This window comes from Protopterus annectens, chromosome 6.part0, assembly GCF_019279795.1.
Source record: "Protopterus annectens isolate FY-2018-M chromosome 6.part0, PAN1.0, whole genome shotgun sequence".
NCBI classification, from domain to species: Eukaryota; Metazoa; Chordata; order Ceratodontiformes; family Protopteridae; genus Protopterus; species Protopterus annectens.
In genome coordinates this window covers 471,725,181-471,742,037 of record NC_056737.1, presented here as the reverse complement: position 1 = coordinate 471,742,037, position 16,857 = coordinate 471,725,181, and the positions used below count along the sequence as shown (strand labels likewise).

Sequence of the window (16,857 nt, the reverse complement as noted above, 5' to 3'; positions counted from 1 at the left end):
TTGTCTAATCGAGTTGGAGAATGTATTAGCTGGGATAATCCATGCAAGTTTATGAAGTTTGTGGGATTATCTGAGGTGCAAGTTAGCCAGTCTAACTTGAAGTCATCCATGACAATGGTTTCCTGAGAGAAGGATGTGAATGACCAATGGAGGAAGTCTTCAGTTATGGTAAGGCCATTGTCAGGAGGCATGTAAATTGCTATTATAAATTTTTGGGATGTAATTCTAGTCTTGTAAACAGCATCTCTGCATTATTTAGTTTGGTGGCTTTGGGTCCATATATTCTAGCTTTAGTGTGTTCTTGTAAATTATAGCTATATGAGTTTGTTTAGTCTATGGATATTATAGCCTTCGGGTAGAATTTCATTATTATTTGTTGCAGGTTTTAGCCATGTTTCTGTTAAGATAGCTTTGTCTGGGGGGTAGAGAGAGAAGGATGCATGAAATTTGTGAAAATTAGGCTCCTATGGTTCATATTTAGGAGTAATAGGTCTGATTTTGTACAGGAAAGGCTTATTTTAGTATTAGTTATTTGGCAGGATGGCATGGCAGACACTTGCTGTTTGTTTGTGGGACCTGGGTTTGGGTGGACATCTCTACTAAGTTTTATTGTTGATTTTAAGGTTGTTTGTAAGTATTGCTATTTGAGTAATAGTTTGCTGTGTTTGTAGAATGAAGCACGTTTTTCTAAGTATTTGTTTATGAATAATTCTGTTTTGGTGGTGTTGAATAGGGTAGCTGCTATATCAAAGTGTATGATTGTTGTGTGGTGGTGTGATGGAGTAGGAATGGTGGGAGATGTATAGATAGTGGAAAGGTGTTGTTGATAGGATGTGAAAAGAATTAGTAGAGGAATGTGGAGTTAGATGCATATTGTAGCGATTGTTCAGGGCAGGGGGGAAACTGGATAGGTTTAGTTGGGGGATTGGTACAGATTTATAGGTTGTATGTAGTGTGCAAGTATGGAAGGTTAAGGTTGTTTGTTGAGCATAAGGTTGTAGAAAGTAGTGTAATATAAATGTGTTTTTTGTAGGGGAATAAGGATGGTGAGGTATGTAAGTGTAATTGATATAGAGGGAGGAGCTGGGAGCTTTAGGTTGTAGTTTGTTGATTTTAGTTGTTTGGTGGATTGCAAGTGGTAGGATTGGTTTGCTTGAGATACATCTGAGCAGTGGGTGAGGGTGGGAATTGGGGGTAGGGTAAGGGAGCAGAGTAAGCCTAAGCATAGCAGGCCGGAGGGAAGCCATAGGGAAAAAAATAGTCTGTAAGTTCTTGACTTTTATCTTGATAACTGTATTTGTACCTTACTAAGACAGAGGGGCTGCAGAAAAAACTCTGTTTAGATGTCAGTGAATGTGCAGAGTAGAAGTTTTTTTTTTAATTAAAAGTACTTGATAGTCAAGGGAGAGGAATAACAAATATTACTGGATGAGAGCCCTATCAGCACTACGAATTATAAGGTACAATGTGCCTGTTAGCTGTGCTGAAAGGCAAATACCTACGATTCCAAATTTTAGAGATCTGGGCAAGATTGTACAGCTGGGGGAGGGGCACCCTTGTAAGACATTGCAAGTTCTGATTATGTGTAGAAATTAATTACAATATACAAATTTGTGCTGATACATACTGGAGAAAAGCTGAAAAAAATGGCATCGGCTGCATCTTATATACCCCTGTCGCACTGACGTCAGGGAAGAAGCGACAGCAACCGACGCCGGACCAAGACTTTGGAACTTAGGCCGACTGAGGGACCGCCTGATGGCAGGATAATCCAAGTGTAATGACTGCAGCAGTGTATACACTTGAACATCTACATTTATGGTAGGTACAAAACTGTACTTTATGCCTGTCACTTAATATCCATGGTGTTACAGTTAACATTAGCATGCCCAAGGAGTGTTGGTAATATAACAAGAAAAAATCGCTGCCAGATGGCGTTCGTTTGCATAATAAAAACTCACTTATATTATGTCTCTGCAGTTATAAACACCATAGAGTGAAATTATGTTATAGTCTGTCTTTTAGTCTTCTTGTATCATCAGCATCACCTAATAGTATTAACAACTTGTTAATATTAATATTTTTTAAGCATAGGAATGCCCAGATCCAGGTCTAAGTATCATAGGCAGCTATACCCATGTTGGTAATTATGTTAGGATGTAGAAAGAGATTTATGAGTCAAACATCAAACAAATACCTTGTAGTACAGAAATAAGGTAAATCCAAAATGTTTAATTAAGTTGTACACATCACCATGCTCCCACTGGACCTAAACCCCAAACTGAAGGTAAGGGAGAAGGAAAGATGGCGCAGAATTCCACTAAGGTATTTGAGTACCACAAAGACTCATGGGACACAGGGGGAGGTGGTAAATCTTAGCTGTAGACACCCGCCTATCATGATAGTCCAATTTAAAGTTCAACTACAGCTGGACCCAGGCTGTAGCGGTTCAGCGAGAAAAAAACCATCAGTAAGTTCTTGACTTTTATCTTAATAACTGTATTTACATCATACTAAGGCAGAGGGGCTGCAGAAGAACTCTGTTTAGATATCAGAGAATGTGCAGAGTGGATTTTTTTTTGTTTGGAATTAAAAATACTAGATAGTCAAGGGAGAGGAATAACAAATGTTACTGGATGACAGAACTAGCAGCACTACAAATTAGCAGTTATAATGTGCCTGTTAGCCATGCTGAAAGGCAGATACGTAAGATTTCAGATTTCAGAAATATGGACAGGATCGTACAACTGGGGAGGATCCCTTGTAAGATAATGTAAGTTCCGGTGATTTGTAGAAGTTAATTGTTATATAAAAACTTATGCTGATACATACAGGTAGATTAAAACATTCATATTTTAGTTAGAAGACTCTTAGCCCTGATGTTGCCGTTTTATGGTAAACTATATACTTATAAGTACTTATGAGATAAAGTACTCATGGAACCTTTGCAAAATCTTGTAATGTCCTCAAATTAATTCTTCCCTTCAGATGTTAATACTTGTAGTGGAGGTTAGGGTCAAGCTAATCCTTGACCAGAATGCTAAATTATTTACTAAAGTCTTTCAAGCACCTAAAATATATCAGTGGAAGCAGGAACCAAAAATCTAAACTGAAATAACTGATATTATGCATTTTATTAAAACAAACAAAAAAAGTACTTTAAATTTGAAAGTAAGCTGAGGACTTTTCAGGATGGCTGCACACTGCTCAACAGCTTAATTTCAGCTCTCCCAGTGCCAAAAAATAAACTGATAGATAAGAGCCAGTAATTCAGCCTGTTTTAGTAAAATTCCATTACTGGCTAGTAAATGCGCTGCCTGGATGCCTGCAAGAAGAAACTTAAGGAGAGCCTGAAAGAAAATCAACTGGAATAGGTGAAGATAAAATCCTGCAACTGTTCAGCAAAAAGCAGTTAAGTCAGATGTGCTCAGAGCTGATTAGAGCGTTTTTGCGCATAGCGCAACATCGGGCAGCGCCGCCTAATTGGGTTTAAACTATTCCTGGCTCCACAAAGTTTGCGCTTCACTTTTTCCCTTAGAACTGCTCTATCTCTCAAATTAAACACCATATTCTCATTCTAAGGCCCCTCACTGGTCCAAATAAGTAATCTTACAAGTTAGCACTAATAAACCATAAGCACTACTTACTCTTATGCTCTCTACGATTACCTTGTCCCCTATTGGTCTGTTTTAATTCAGTTCCCTATATTACTCTAGCATGTCCAAAGGTCAGTCAATGGTTTCCTCTCCAGTCAGGCTGGTGAATCTGGGAATTTTGAGGCAATGTTACAACTGTCTCGTGTACACGGACAACCCTCTCCTCCTCCAAACAGGTTCAAATATATGTGAGAGATGCAACCATATAGCCAAACTGGAGGCTGAGCTCTCTCATCTCAAAACTGGTGTAACCAGTTAGGAGGAGAAGGTAACCTCACACAACACAATTCCAGTATCACATAGTCCCACCACAACAGCGAACCAAATACATAAAAACACAAAAACATACTCGGATGCTCTAAATAAAAATCTACCTAAGCAACAGAGACCTCCAAAGCAGACATCCAAGCAAACGCTACCCCAAAACAAAGCACGTACAACACATAGCACACAAAGTCAGTGTGCCAAGCAGTCACAGCCCTTAAGGCTGAATAACACACCCAATACTCTTGTAATAGGTGACTCTATTGTCTGACACACTGACATCCCGCTCACCAGGCTGAATAAAGAGAAGGTCACAGTGAGCTGCCTGTCGGGCGCTAGGATCCGCCACATAACGCAAGCACTCAGGTCACTCCAAAGCAAATACAAATATGACTCAGTCATTGTACATGCTGGCGTGAATGACCCGAGACGTACCTCCCTCGACTACATGAAAAGAGACATAGAGGAGCTCTCTGATCATGTAGCCCAGGCCGGTATGACCCTGACCTTGAGCAGCATCTTACCCTCACCTAGAATGATGCCACAGTATAAAGACAAAATGATCGGTTTTAACAATTGGCTAAAATTTTGGTGTCATTCAAAGGGGATCCAGTGTCTGTCAGCCTGGGATGACATGCTCAACAAGCCACGTTGCTTCACTAGGGATGGCTTGCACCTGTCACCCCTGGGCTTTCGGATATTGGCAAAGGCTCTTGCCACCCCCATAGTGCCATTTTTAGGCAAGGCTCAAAAGTCAAATCCACCTCCATAGACAGCACAAGGAACAAGAAACTAAGGGTAATGTTGCTAAACGCCAGAAGTCTTAACCTCAAGATGCACGCACTCGAAGCTCTCCTCAGTATGGAGAACATCGATATCTGTGCAGTGACAGAAACCTGGTTCAAGGCTCCAGAGAGCACCCCAGCACTACCAGGTTATACCTCATATCATGCTTTTTGGCCCCAAAACCCAGACCGAACCACAAAAGGAGGGGGAGTTTCCATATTTATCAAGGATATCCCCACCTCCAGGTTAGTGGCATTGCACGAAGTATCGGAGACCATCCATGTGCAACTGACAGTGGGCAAGACTGCTTTTCAGTTTATAGCATCCTACAGACCACCCTCTCAAAATCAGGAATCCCACTCGGCTTTCCTGAAAACATTGGAGAACATGAAGATCTCTCCGAACACCATTATATTGGGCAACTTCAACTACCCAAACATAGACTGGGAGCATTACTCAAGCCTCAGCACCTTAGCCCAAAGGTTCCTGGAATTTATAAACTCATATGCTGTGGAACAACTAGTCACCACTCCCACAAGAGGGGAAAACATACTAGACCTGATCATTACCAACATGGGGACTCTATGCTCCATACCAGAAGTATATCCCTCATTGGTAAGATCAGACCATAAATTAATTTCACTGGATATCCACATCCCGACCCCACCCCCAGCCCAGAAAACCACAGTGAAAAACTTCTCAAAAGCGAACTTCACACTTCTCAAAACTGAAGTGGAATCCTTCAAGGCCCCAGGGCCAGTGGAAACTACGGCCCAAACTGCAGAATCCTATATAAACGCATTCTATGGGCATCTCCAGGAATGCATGGATCATGCTATCCCAAACAAAATCAAGACCCAATCATCCAAAGGCAGGTGTCCAGTCTGGTGGACCCCAGCCATAAATAAACTGTACAACAGAAGGAGGACGCTACTACATGATAGAGCAAAATCCCTAAAAGGGAAGGCATCTCTGATCAGTACTAGCAAAAAATTACGATCCCTCATAAAATCCTCCAAGGCCAGCTTCGAGAGAAAAATTGCACAGGACACTAAAGACAATCATAAGGCTTTTTTCAGTTATGTTAGGAACCTGGGATGCAACTCCCAGACTTGTTCTGAGTTGATTCTAAACCACAAAAAATACACTGAACCCACAGACATCGCCAATATCCTGGCAGACAGGTTCAGTGCAAACTTTGCCACCCCCCCCCCCCACAAAAGAACAAGTATCTATCCCGGCAAAGTGCAGCCTCCCAAACATCTCTGATGCTCAGGTGAAGGCCGCCCTCTCCAAAGCAAAAAACACTGCTTCCATGGGACCAGATGGCGTCCCGGGTTGCATCCTACATGAACTCCAAGAAGAACTAATCCCTCAAGTAAAACTGCTGTACAATCTCAGCCTCACTACAGGATATGTGCCCAAAGAATGGCATACAGCAACAGTGGTCCCACTCCACAAAGGTGGCGCCTCTACGGACCCTGGAAACTATCGCCCCATAAGCCTGACTAGCCTAGTCTGCAAGGCTATGGAGAGGATCAACATGGAACTCATAAACAAAGACATTGGGGACCTACAGACACTAGATCCTACCCAATTTGGCTTCGTCAAGGGCAGATCCTGCCTTTTGAACCTGGTCAACTTCTTCGAAACAGTCACCAAGGCCATAGATGAAGGGAAGGTAGTCCACACAGCCTATCTGGACCTCGCAAAGGCATTTGACACAATACCCCACTCGGGCATCATAGATAAGCTGTCCAGCCTAAATATAAACCCCTATGTCACAAGATGGGTCGCAAACTGGCTCAAAGACAGAACCCACAGAGTCAGAGTTGTTGGAGCCATGTCAGACTCGAAACCAGTCACAAGTGGCATCCCACAAGGTTCTGTCCTGGGACCTCTCTTGTTCGGTATTTACTTTTCTGAGGTACAGGCCAATGTGGGAGGACTATGGCTCACCAATTTCGTAGATGACTGCAAACTGGGTGCCATAATCAACTCTCCAGCTGACACAAACATCCTTCAAAAAGGTCTCGCAGAGACGGATAACTGGTGCCAGAGCCATGGTCTAAAGCTAAATGCCAAAAAGTGTATAGTCATACATTTTGGCAAAAACAATGTGCCCACAAATTACCACATAGGAGCAACCCATTAAGTACAGAGAAAGTAATTAGGGATCTGGGGACCCAAGTTGATAGCAATCTCTCCTTTGACAACCACATTGCCAAAGTGGTTAGAAAAGACCTTCTACATAGCCCACCTTATCATGAAAGGATTCACATCTAGATCAAGACAGGTAATCATGCCCCTTTATTCATCCCTCATCAGGCCCATTATAGAATACAATGCCCCCTTTGGGATGTACCTTACCCGACACCTGCAGCAATTAAAAAGACCCCAAAAGTACCTCACCAGGAGGATCAAGGGACTCAAACAGATGCCATATGCTGCTCGGTTAAAAAAAAATCTAGCTCTACTCAGTTGCATACCGCCTACTTCGAGGCGATCTATGCCTGACATATAAAGCTATGTCCAACCCAGAATTAATGGACATGCTCCACCTCAGTAAATCTAAATCCCTTAGAGCCACGCGCTCGAGGGACTTGAACCTCAGCACAGAAATAAATAGAACATGCTGGAGGGACAGATTCATAATCCAGAGGCTCCCTTCGCTGTGGAATAGAATTCCAATTCATGTTAGGCAGAGCACCTCACTGACTCTCTTCAAGAAGAATCTTGATGAGTGGATGGGGGATCATAGGTTTGTCCCGGGGATTACTTCCGTGTCACTATTAGACAGAGGCACAGTAAACTAAACTTTAAAAAGGGCACAGTATACTCAAATCAAGGGGTGGCGTAAGCCAAACACAATCGGGCTAGGCTTATAAATGCCCCAGGGCAGATAGCTTAGTATGAACCTATGAACCTATTAAAATAAATTAAACATTGGAGTATGTCAACTCAAATAGCAAAAGGCTGGAAAAATGGGAGAAACTCTAAACAGCTATTCAGATGAGCTAATAAAACTGCAAAAATCAGAAGTTGAAATGAAGAAAAGGCTGGCTGACTGGGAGAAACTAGAAGGAAGGGACTGTATTAATGTTATAAAAGTGCAAATAAGTAACTGGACTGGTATCCCACAGCAGGATTTGTTAATTGAAAGGGTACATTGTGTGTATGCTCCAAAGCTGGCCATGAGAAAACAGCCAAGACATGTATTAGTAAAGATGCAATCATACCAGCAGAAACATTGATCTTAAAAAAGTGTGATAGAAGAGCAAACATATTAAAAATTGGAGACAGTAAAGTGTTTGCGGAAAAGGATTATTCACTGTACAGTAGGCAGAAGAGAAGCAAATGTATCCCAGCAATCCAAGAAGAGGTGTTATGGGCAGGTGAAGTAGCCTGAGCTATGGATCCTAAAGTGTAGAGTGTCCGAAGCCTGATCCAAGGTGGGATCTGAAGACCTATCCATTGAGGAAGAATGGAAGCAGAAAACACAGATCTATTGTTGTGGTAGGTATATAACTGTTGTTTTTCTGCTCCATTACAAATGTTCTGTAAACAAGATCAAAAGCTGTTCAAGTCCCATTATATCATGAGGGTTCAGATATTTGGGCACAACGTAGCACAAGTTCCTTTTAATGAAAGGCAAGAATTTATTTTCAGAATCTTTGGTCATGGTTTCTAAAACCTTTTTTGTAAAAGAGCAGACAACCATTCCTGAAGAAAACTTACATTTTCCTTGTCTTCCAAGCCCTCCGGTATAGTAAAGATTTGCAGGTTCGATCACTTACCATAATTTTCTCTGTCATCAACTTTCAGGAGGATGCTGGAAAACACTTTCTTCATTTTAAATTCATGTACCTTTAGATATTGCTCTGATAGCAGAACTTCCAAATGTTGGATTTTTGGTTTATGAGACTTGATTTTGTGCAAGTTTGTTGTTTTTCTGACAAGATAGAGCTTTTAGTTCCAGCAATGCAGCCATAAGCTCAGCTTTGCTTTGTAAGGGGTTAACTGGCTTCATCTCTTGATCTCTGTATTGGCCCCAGCTTGCTAAGGATGCAACTCGTGCATTACAAGCTGCTCCAAGTACTCAAGTATTTTTCAAAACAAAATCTCTTAATCCCAGTAAGTCCCAGCTTTGTTTAATCATTGTCATGTTGTTTTTCATCATTTAAACTAATCTGTCCAGCACCAGCGGAACCTGTGACTCTTGTAAATATTATTTAGATGTTTGGAATGTGCAGAAGTTCTGGCATCGTAAAACTTCCTGCTTAACAGCTTACTGCCATTCTGTAAGTTACTTGTTCATTTATTCACACATTGTTAGTCTTTGTGTGAAGACGTGTGATGGAACATCATTCTTTTTGTCTTACAGAGCATGTTTAATGCATAATACACATTCACAAGATTCTTTAAGGATGTTAAAAATCATGCATGATGTCCTTGAACTGGAGAAGAATGCATGGAGATGTAATCCTTGCAAAAAGTGAAGCATAATGAAATCTTAATACTTGTTTACATTTGTTGTTAATATTTTTGCCAGGTTTCACAATGCAAATTTGGTTCCCAAGAGTGTACTACTGAAATGTGAGATCTCTCATTCCCCTCATTGCTTGCAGTGCAAGTCCTAAGTCTTAACCTGGAATCTTATCAACTTATATGACATTTTTTTCAGAAATTTCATTAACTGGGCAGTCATGTAGGAAATAGCACTTCTCAAGTATGTAGTCATTCAGAGGTTAATGCTCATTTGACCTGGAGGTACATTAGGGAATTTTATTTGAAGCTTATGTATGGCTGATACACCGATCAGTTTTATTGAGATGGTTTATGATTTTATACTTTGCTTTATTATACCACATTTGAAACAGTATTGCATTTTAAGTAAACCATTCTAAATAACATTTTGTTTTATAGTACAAATATCAAAGTTCTACTATATTTCATAACTTTCAGTAGAGATTTGCGATGCTTATGGTTCTTAAAGAGCAGTATAGTGCCTTTCATAAATAGATACTCTTTCAGTATTTTTCAGAATTATCTTTAAGTGTTGTTTTTCCTTTTTTTTCTCTGCTCTCCCTAGATCTCAATGAGCAGCGAACTCCAAGCAGGTTCAATTCCACCAGATGATAGCAGTAATGACATGCTTGTTATTGTGGATGAACCAGGTTCATCAGCACCACAGTCCAGGGCTACCAACTCACCAGCCTCAGTTACAGGGTCTGTTTCAGATACCGTTAATGGTAAGGAAAGTCAAGGATTATTATAATGGACAGATTCAACTAGAAACTGAAGCAAAAGTAATGTATTTCATCACATGTTCATCTTTTCTGTACTCCTAATCCCACTGTCATTTTAGGTATATAGTATTAAGTTAGAATTTGATGTACCTTAAAATGTCCTGATGATGGGTGATGTACTGCCATACTTCTATTTTGCAGTGTTTGTTTTCTCCCATATTTCTAAATGTGCCTAATGATTTGACATTGCTTAGTCAGCATCCTGGCAGTTGTTTGTCTTTTGCATTTACTTTCAGAGGTATTGCAGTGAATGTCTGATTTCTTAGACTTTCCCCTCGGGATGTGTCCTGGTTGACTTTTAACTGTGAATTATGTTTTAACCATTAAAACGTTTCATGGTAAATTTGAATTTCTTCCAGACTGAGTAGATAAGCTAGAGGCTTTAGTTAGTAACGTCCATCACTGTCCCAAGAGTGTACTACTGAAATGTGAGGTCTCTCATTCCCCTGGCTGACTTCCTCAACATGTTTGTGATTTACAGCTTTCATTTCGCAAACCTGGCAGGCTTTCATCAATTTAAATCTTGCAGGCTGAGACATCAAGTAATGGCAGGTTTCAGTTGTAAAAATGTGGGCTCACTGAGAAATGTCGGAATTAAGCTTCAGTCTTTGTTTTTGTTAGTGTTCAGCTAAATTTACATAGAGGAAAACAAGCATTTTTGGATGAAGTAAATGGCTGGGGTGCATTTTCATTGTGGATGAATTTCTTATTGACTTTATTGTATAACAATTGGTAATATACATTCAAATAAAAATAATCCGAACTTAAGATGTTCTTTGATACCTAGAAGCTTCAGCACCTCCTTTAAATAAATTTTAATTTAGTCAACATGATGACCCTTAATTGTTTTTTTCAATTAATATTGCACAAATTCAGGAAGAAATGATAGATGTTCATCCTAAAGATCACTGCTGCAGTATGATTCATAATGATTGGCAGTTAACAGTAAATAGATATTTGTTCATCCAGCTTGATTTACAGAGCTTTGGATGTCCTCAGGACAGATTTTGTATGGTCTCCTTCCAACACTGAGGATGTCAGTAGGATGGTCAAGTAGAAAAGTGAGTGCAACCTTTGATATTTTCAGTTCTATTTTGCCACCCAGTTATCAGTAAGTAGAGTATTACCCCATTTTGGCCACATGACTTTTATACAGTAAATACCCTGTTTGGTGATTTTTTTCTCTTGCCATCTGCAAGTTCACACTTTTTTTTTCTCTCTTTTTAATTTTGGAGATCTTTGCAAGGCCACGTAAGTTCCTAGAAAAGATCAACAACACATGCCTGCAGGAGACAGATTTAGCCAAAAGGCTAACATCTTTAGAGCTTTCAGGGCCTTTTCTGATTAAGTCAGAGTCATTTGGTGCCAGCTAGTGAACAGTTTAAAGTCTTCAGTAAAAAAAACCTTACTATGTAGAACCTAACCTCTAGGCATTTCTTGAACATAAAACAAGTAAATAAAGACAATATTTTGTTTTTTGGCTCATTTTCCCTGTAGGAGAGACTTCAGCTATTGATTTTAGTAAGAATAAGGCAAGCTGCCACTGCAAAATTAGCTGGACTGTACCAGACACATCATTGTCAAGGTGATGTCAGCCCTAATGTATGCACTATAAATAATCGTGGCAGCTAGGAACCAGAGGTCCTGAATAGTCATGGACAACATCATACGTATGTGGTATGTCAACAAATGGGGAAAATTAATTTCTGTTTACTCTGCACACTGGCCAAAGTTTGTTAGTATAGAGTAATGGGGATACTTGTACATCTTCAATTGTGTTCACCACTCACAATTGTTTTAAAGGGAAGAGAAGACAAAACAGACTTTGTCATAATAGCCACCCTGCCTGTCAAAGCAGAGCAGTTTTCTTGGTGGTGTAGTTAAATGAATCGGAACCTTTTGTCCTCCAAACTCCTTCTCCACTGTTTATCTAACAAGAGGAAACTCCACACTTTCTGAAATTTAAGAAAGTTCGGTTACAGATGTGCTGTTCTGAACTGCTTGTAAGTTTCTTGGAGGCCAGTGCTTGCTTGGGCTAAAGGGAAGTCTCTGTGTTCACCAGTGGCAGTGGTTAACACTACGCAGCCTGCCTGTCCCTGTAGGAGTAGTTACTGCCTTGAAGCTGTAGTTTTATTAGTCATTTCCAAACTCCTTGATCTCTCTCTCTTAAAACCCTGCAACTCTTTTTTTGCGTGGTCTTGCGCACAGAGCAGCGTCGGGCAATGCCGCTTAAACAGGTTTAAACTAATCCTGGCTCCACAAAGTCTGCTCTTTACTTTTTCCCTTAGAACTGCTCTAAATCTCAAAATAAGCACTCTATTTTCATTCTAAAGCCCTGCACTTGCTCGTATAAGTAATCTTGTAGGTAAACACTAATAAACTTAAGCACAACATCCTCTTATACTCCTTTTAAGCACTTGCTCCCTATTGGTTCTTTCTGATCGGTCAATAAGTAGTTCCCTATATTATTCAGGCATGTCTAAAGGCCAGTTTCGGGTTTACTCTCCAGTCCAGCTGGTGAATCTGGGAATCTTGAGGCAATGTTATAACTGCCTTATGTATACAGACCACCCTCCCCTCCTCCCAACAAGCTCAAATGTATGCGAGAGATGCAACTATATAGCCAAACTGGAAGCTAAGCTCTCTCAACCCAGTACTGGCACAGCCTGTCAGGAGGAGAAGGTAACCACACACACCACAAATCCAGTCTCACATAGACCTATCGCATCAGCAAACCAAACGCATAAACACACAAAAACGTACTTGGGGGCTCTAAATAAAAATCTGCCTAAGCAGCAGAGACCTCCAAAGCAGTTATCCAAGCAACCCGTACCACGAAACAATACCCACGTAGCACATAGCTCACAAAGTCAGTGTGCCACACAGTCACTGCCCTTAAGGCTAAACAACACACCTAATACACCTGTAATAGGTGACTCTATTGTCAGACACACTGACGTCCCACTCACCATGCTGAACAAGGAGAAGGTCACTGTAAGCTGCCTGTCAGGTGTCAGGATCTGCCACATAATACAAGCACTCAGGTCACTCCAAAGCAAGTACAAATATGACTCCATCATTGTCCATGCTGGTGTGAATAACCTGAGACGTACCTCCCTGGACTACATGAAAAAAGACATAGAGGAGCTCTTTGATCATGTAGCTCAGGCCGGTATGACCCTGACCTTGAGTAGCATCTTACCCTCACCAAGAATGATGCCACAGTATAAAGACAAAATGATCAATTTTAACAATTGGCTAAAGTATTGGCATCATTCAAAGGGGATCCAGTGTCTGTCAGCCTGGGATGACATGCTCGACAAGCCTCGTTGCTTCGCTAGGGACGGTTTGCACCTGTCACCCCTGGGTTTTCGAATACTGGCAAAGGCTCTTGCCTCCCCCATAGTGCCCTTTTTTAGGCAAGGCTCAAAAGACAAACCCACCTCCATAGACAACACAAAGAAAAAAAAAACTAAGGGTAATGCTGCTCAACGCCAGAAGTCTAAACCTCAAGATGCATGCACTCGAGATTCTCTTCAATATAGAGAATATTGATATCTGTGCAGTAACAGAAACCTGTTTCAAGGCTCATGAGAGCACCCCAGCACTAACAGGTTATACTTCATACCATGCTTTCCGGCCCCAAAACTCGGACCGAACCACAAAAGGGGGGGGTGTATCCATATTTATCAAAGATACCCACACCTCCAGGTTAGTGGCACTGCATGAAGTCACAAGATGGGTTGCAAACTGGCTCAGGGATAGAACCCGCATGGTCAGAATAGCAGGTGCCATGTCAGACTCTAAACCAGTTACAAGTGGCATCCCATAAGGCTCAGTCCTGGGACCTCTCTTGTTCGGTATATATTCTCCGAGGTATAGGCTAACATGGGTGAACTATGGCTGACCAAGTTTGCAGATGACTGCAAACTGGGTGCTGTAATCGACTTTTCGGCTGACACAGGCGTCCTCCAAAAGGGTCTCACAGAGACAGATAACTGTTGCCAGAGCCATGGCCTAAAGCTAAATGCCAAAAAGTGCATAGTCATCCCCTTTGGGAAAAACAAAGTGCCCACAAATTACCACATAGGTGGTAATCCATTAAGTACGGAAGAAGTAATTAGGGACTTGGTGACCCAAGTAGATAGCAATCTCTCCTTTGACAATCACGTTGCCAAAGTGGTTAGAAAGACCTTCTATATAGTCCACCTTATCACGAAAGGGTTCACATCTAGATCAAGAGAGGTCATTGTGCCCCTCTACTCATCACTTATCAGGCCCATAATTGAATACAATGCCCCATTTGGGATGTACCTTACCCGACACCTGCAGCAACTGGAAAGACCCCAAAAGTACCTCACCAAGAGGATCAAGGGGCTCAAACAGATGCCCTATGCAGTTCGACTAAAGAAACTCCAGCTCTACTCAGTTGCGTACTGCCTACTCAGAGGTGATCTGTGTCTGACGTATAAAGCCATGTCCAACCCAGAATTAATGGACATGCTTCACCTCAGGAAATCCAAATCCCTTAGAGCTACACACTCCAGGGACTTGAACCTCAGTACAGAAATAAATAGGACATGCTGGAGGGACAGATTCATATCCCAGAGGCTCCCCTCACTCTGGAACATACCCCTGGGATCTCTTCTGTGTCCCTGCTTGACAGAGGTACAGTAAACTAACCTTAAAAGGGCTACCTTCTGTGACGTACTATACAGAGGCACAGTCAACTAATCTAAAAGGGTGGCGAAAGCCAAACACACTCTGGCTAGGCTTATAAATGCCCTACGGCAGATAGATTAGTATCAACCTATGAACACCTAAAGCTCCTCAAACTAACAGCTTGGAGTTTATAAATCTCATTCTGTACTGGGATTCCTTTCCTGATAAAGCATTCAGGGTACAGCAGGATACCAGAAAACCTACAGCCAGGAAAACGTTGCTACCAAAATTGATTAGATTCTCTGTATGTTGTAGTGACCAGTTCATGCTGCCTAAGGCAGCTTTTGTCCAGGAGGTCTTGCAGTATGTGCTTTTTTTAACAAGGACTTTGCTTATACTTCAGTCAAAGTGCATCTCTCAGATTTTTCTGTTTGCCTACTCTTGGAGCCTACAATGGCTTCTGTTCCTATAGCAAATTCTAGAGAGGGGTCTTCACTTCAGACTTTCTAAGACCAGTGCTCATACCTTGTGACATTAAATTTGCAATTGAAAATGTAAAAATCTGACTCTACCTCTCCCTTCCCTTGAATCTGTTAATACTGCTATTGCAAAATTCATATCCTGAAATAAATTGCCTTTGATAGCTATTACCTTAGAAAATAATTCTAGAGCTGCAGACCTTGTTTTGTAGGAGCCCTACACACAGTCATCCATGTAGACACAGTGACCCTTAAGACTGACTTTTCTGTCATGCCTAACGTGGTCTTAGGGCTGGATTTGATTGAAACCATTTATTTACCAGTCTTCTTATCATGAAATCTGAAAATAATGGTGAAAATATGTGCATTTAAAGGATTGTATGGGCAGCTGAGATGATAAATTTGAAAAAATGAAGACGTCAGACAATCGCACAGTCTTATGCGAGAAAATAAGAGCAACACACACTCCAAGCAGTTCTGTTGTTTTCTATTGTGATCTTCATGGCATATATATATATATATATATATATATATATATATATATATATATATTTTTTTTTTGTCTGGACTTTCACCCACACCTTTTCTAGAGACTATAAGTTAGACTTATAGTTTAGAAACAGATTAGGGTTTGCCACTGCTCAATTCTTGTATGCCGTGTGGATTCTACCATCATAAGGTTGTGGCCAAGCTGCTTACTGCTGCAGTACTGTTGTCTTATTTATTCTGAATGCTATTGCAGTAGTGATCTTTATAATGTACATAGAGTAGTTTTGTAAGCACACTCACCATAACAGTAGATATTCAAGTACTAGGATTGCTCCTGTAATATAAGCTCCCTCCCACCAACTCTCTAGGCAATTGTCAAGTGGTGTGTCACACTGTTTTGGAGATATAGGCACTATCCTAATTGTACATTTTGATCTTTTCCTTTTGGAGAAGAGGGGTTTTGTCCTCTTTGTCAAGCTGGCTGGGCACTCCTGTTGGTTATTTACATCTATACGCACGCACACACACACACACACACACACACACACACACACACACACACACACACACACACACACACTAGAATAAAACAATATAAAAGAGGTGAAGACTGTTTTCTTCTTTGCCTACTGATGTATTGACATGGAGAAGAGATCAGCTGGGCTTTGTGGATGTCTGAATGAATGGATTTCCACCTGGAACTTATTTCCAGTACTTTTAATTGATACTGCAGCAGTAATCCTTGTGTTTGACCAGCATTCAAACATCAGCAGTTAGGCTGAGTGTGCAGCAGATATTTCTTCCTGTGCTAAATTTAGGATTAGCTGTGATTCGGGCAACAGTGTTGTGAATGTGATTTATTGCATAAATATGTTGGGGAACTTATTTTGATTGCTCCTGAGAGAGCTTGTGAATCTGTGAGTGTACACAGCAAATAAAACTATTCGACTGACATTGCAGCATCTCAGCAACTCTTTGCTAGACTGTCTTAGTGAATAAACTTGAGTTAGCAGACAGCTTGTGAGGTTTAAGATACTCCAGGAACTGTGTAATAACTGCAGGTGTACTCAGATCTGAGGAATTTACTTGCAACTTAGTCATATAAGAGAGGATCTCTATTGCAGTTCATCACATATTACCAGGATGTTCAGTAATATAAGCCTAAACTTGTTAAGGACAGTGGAAAAAAATAACAGACGATAGCAGACTAGA

At 40.9% G+C, this 16,857-nt stretch overlaps 1 protein-coding gene across 1 annotated transcript in view; it reads left to right on the top strand.

The window, feature by feature from the left end:
- INO80 (INO80 complex ATPase subunit) overlaps positions 1 to 16,857 on the top strand; it is a 2,478,170-nt gene that overhangs the window by 2,262,826 nt on the left and 198,487 nt on the right. Inside the window, exon 36 of the mRNA XM_044074204.1 lies at positions 9,799 to 9,958. Coding sequence (XP_043930139.1) covers positions 9,799 to 9,958 — 160 coding nt within the window. The remainder of the gene's footprint in view (positions 1 to 9,798; positions 9,959 to 16,857) is intronic.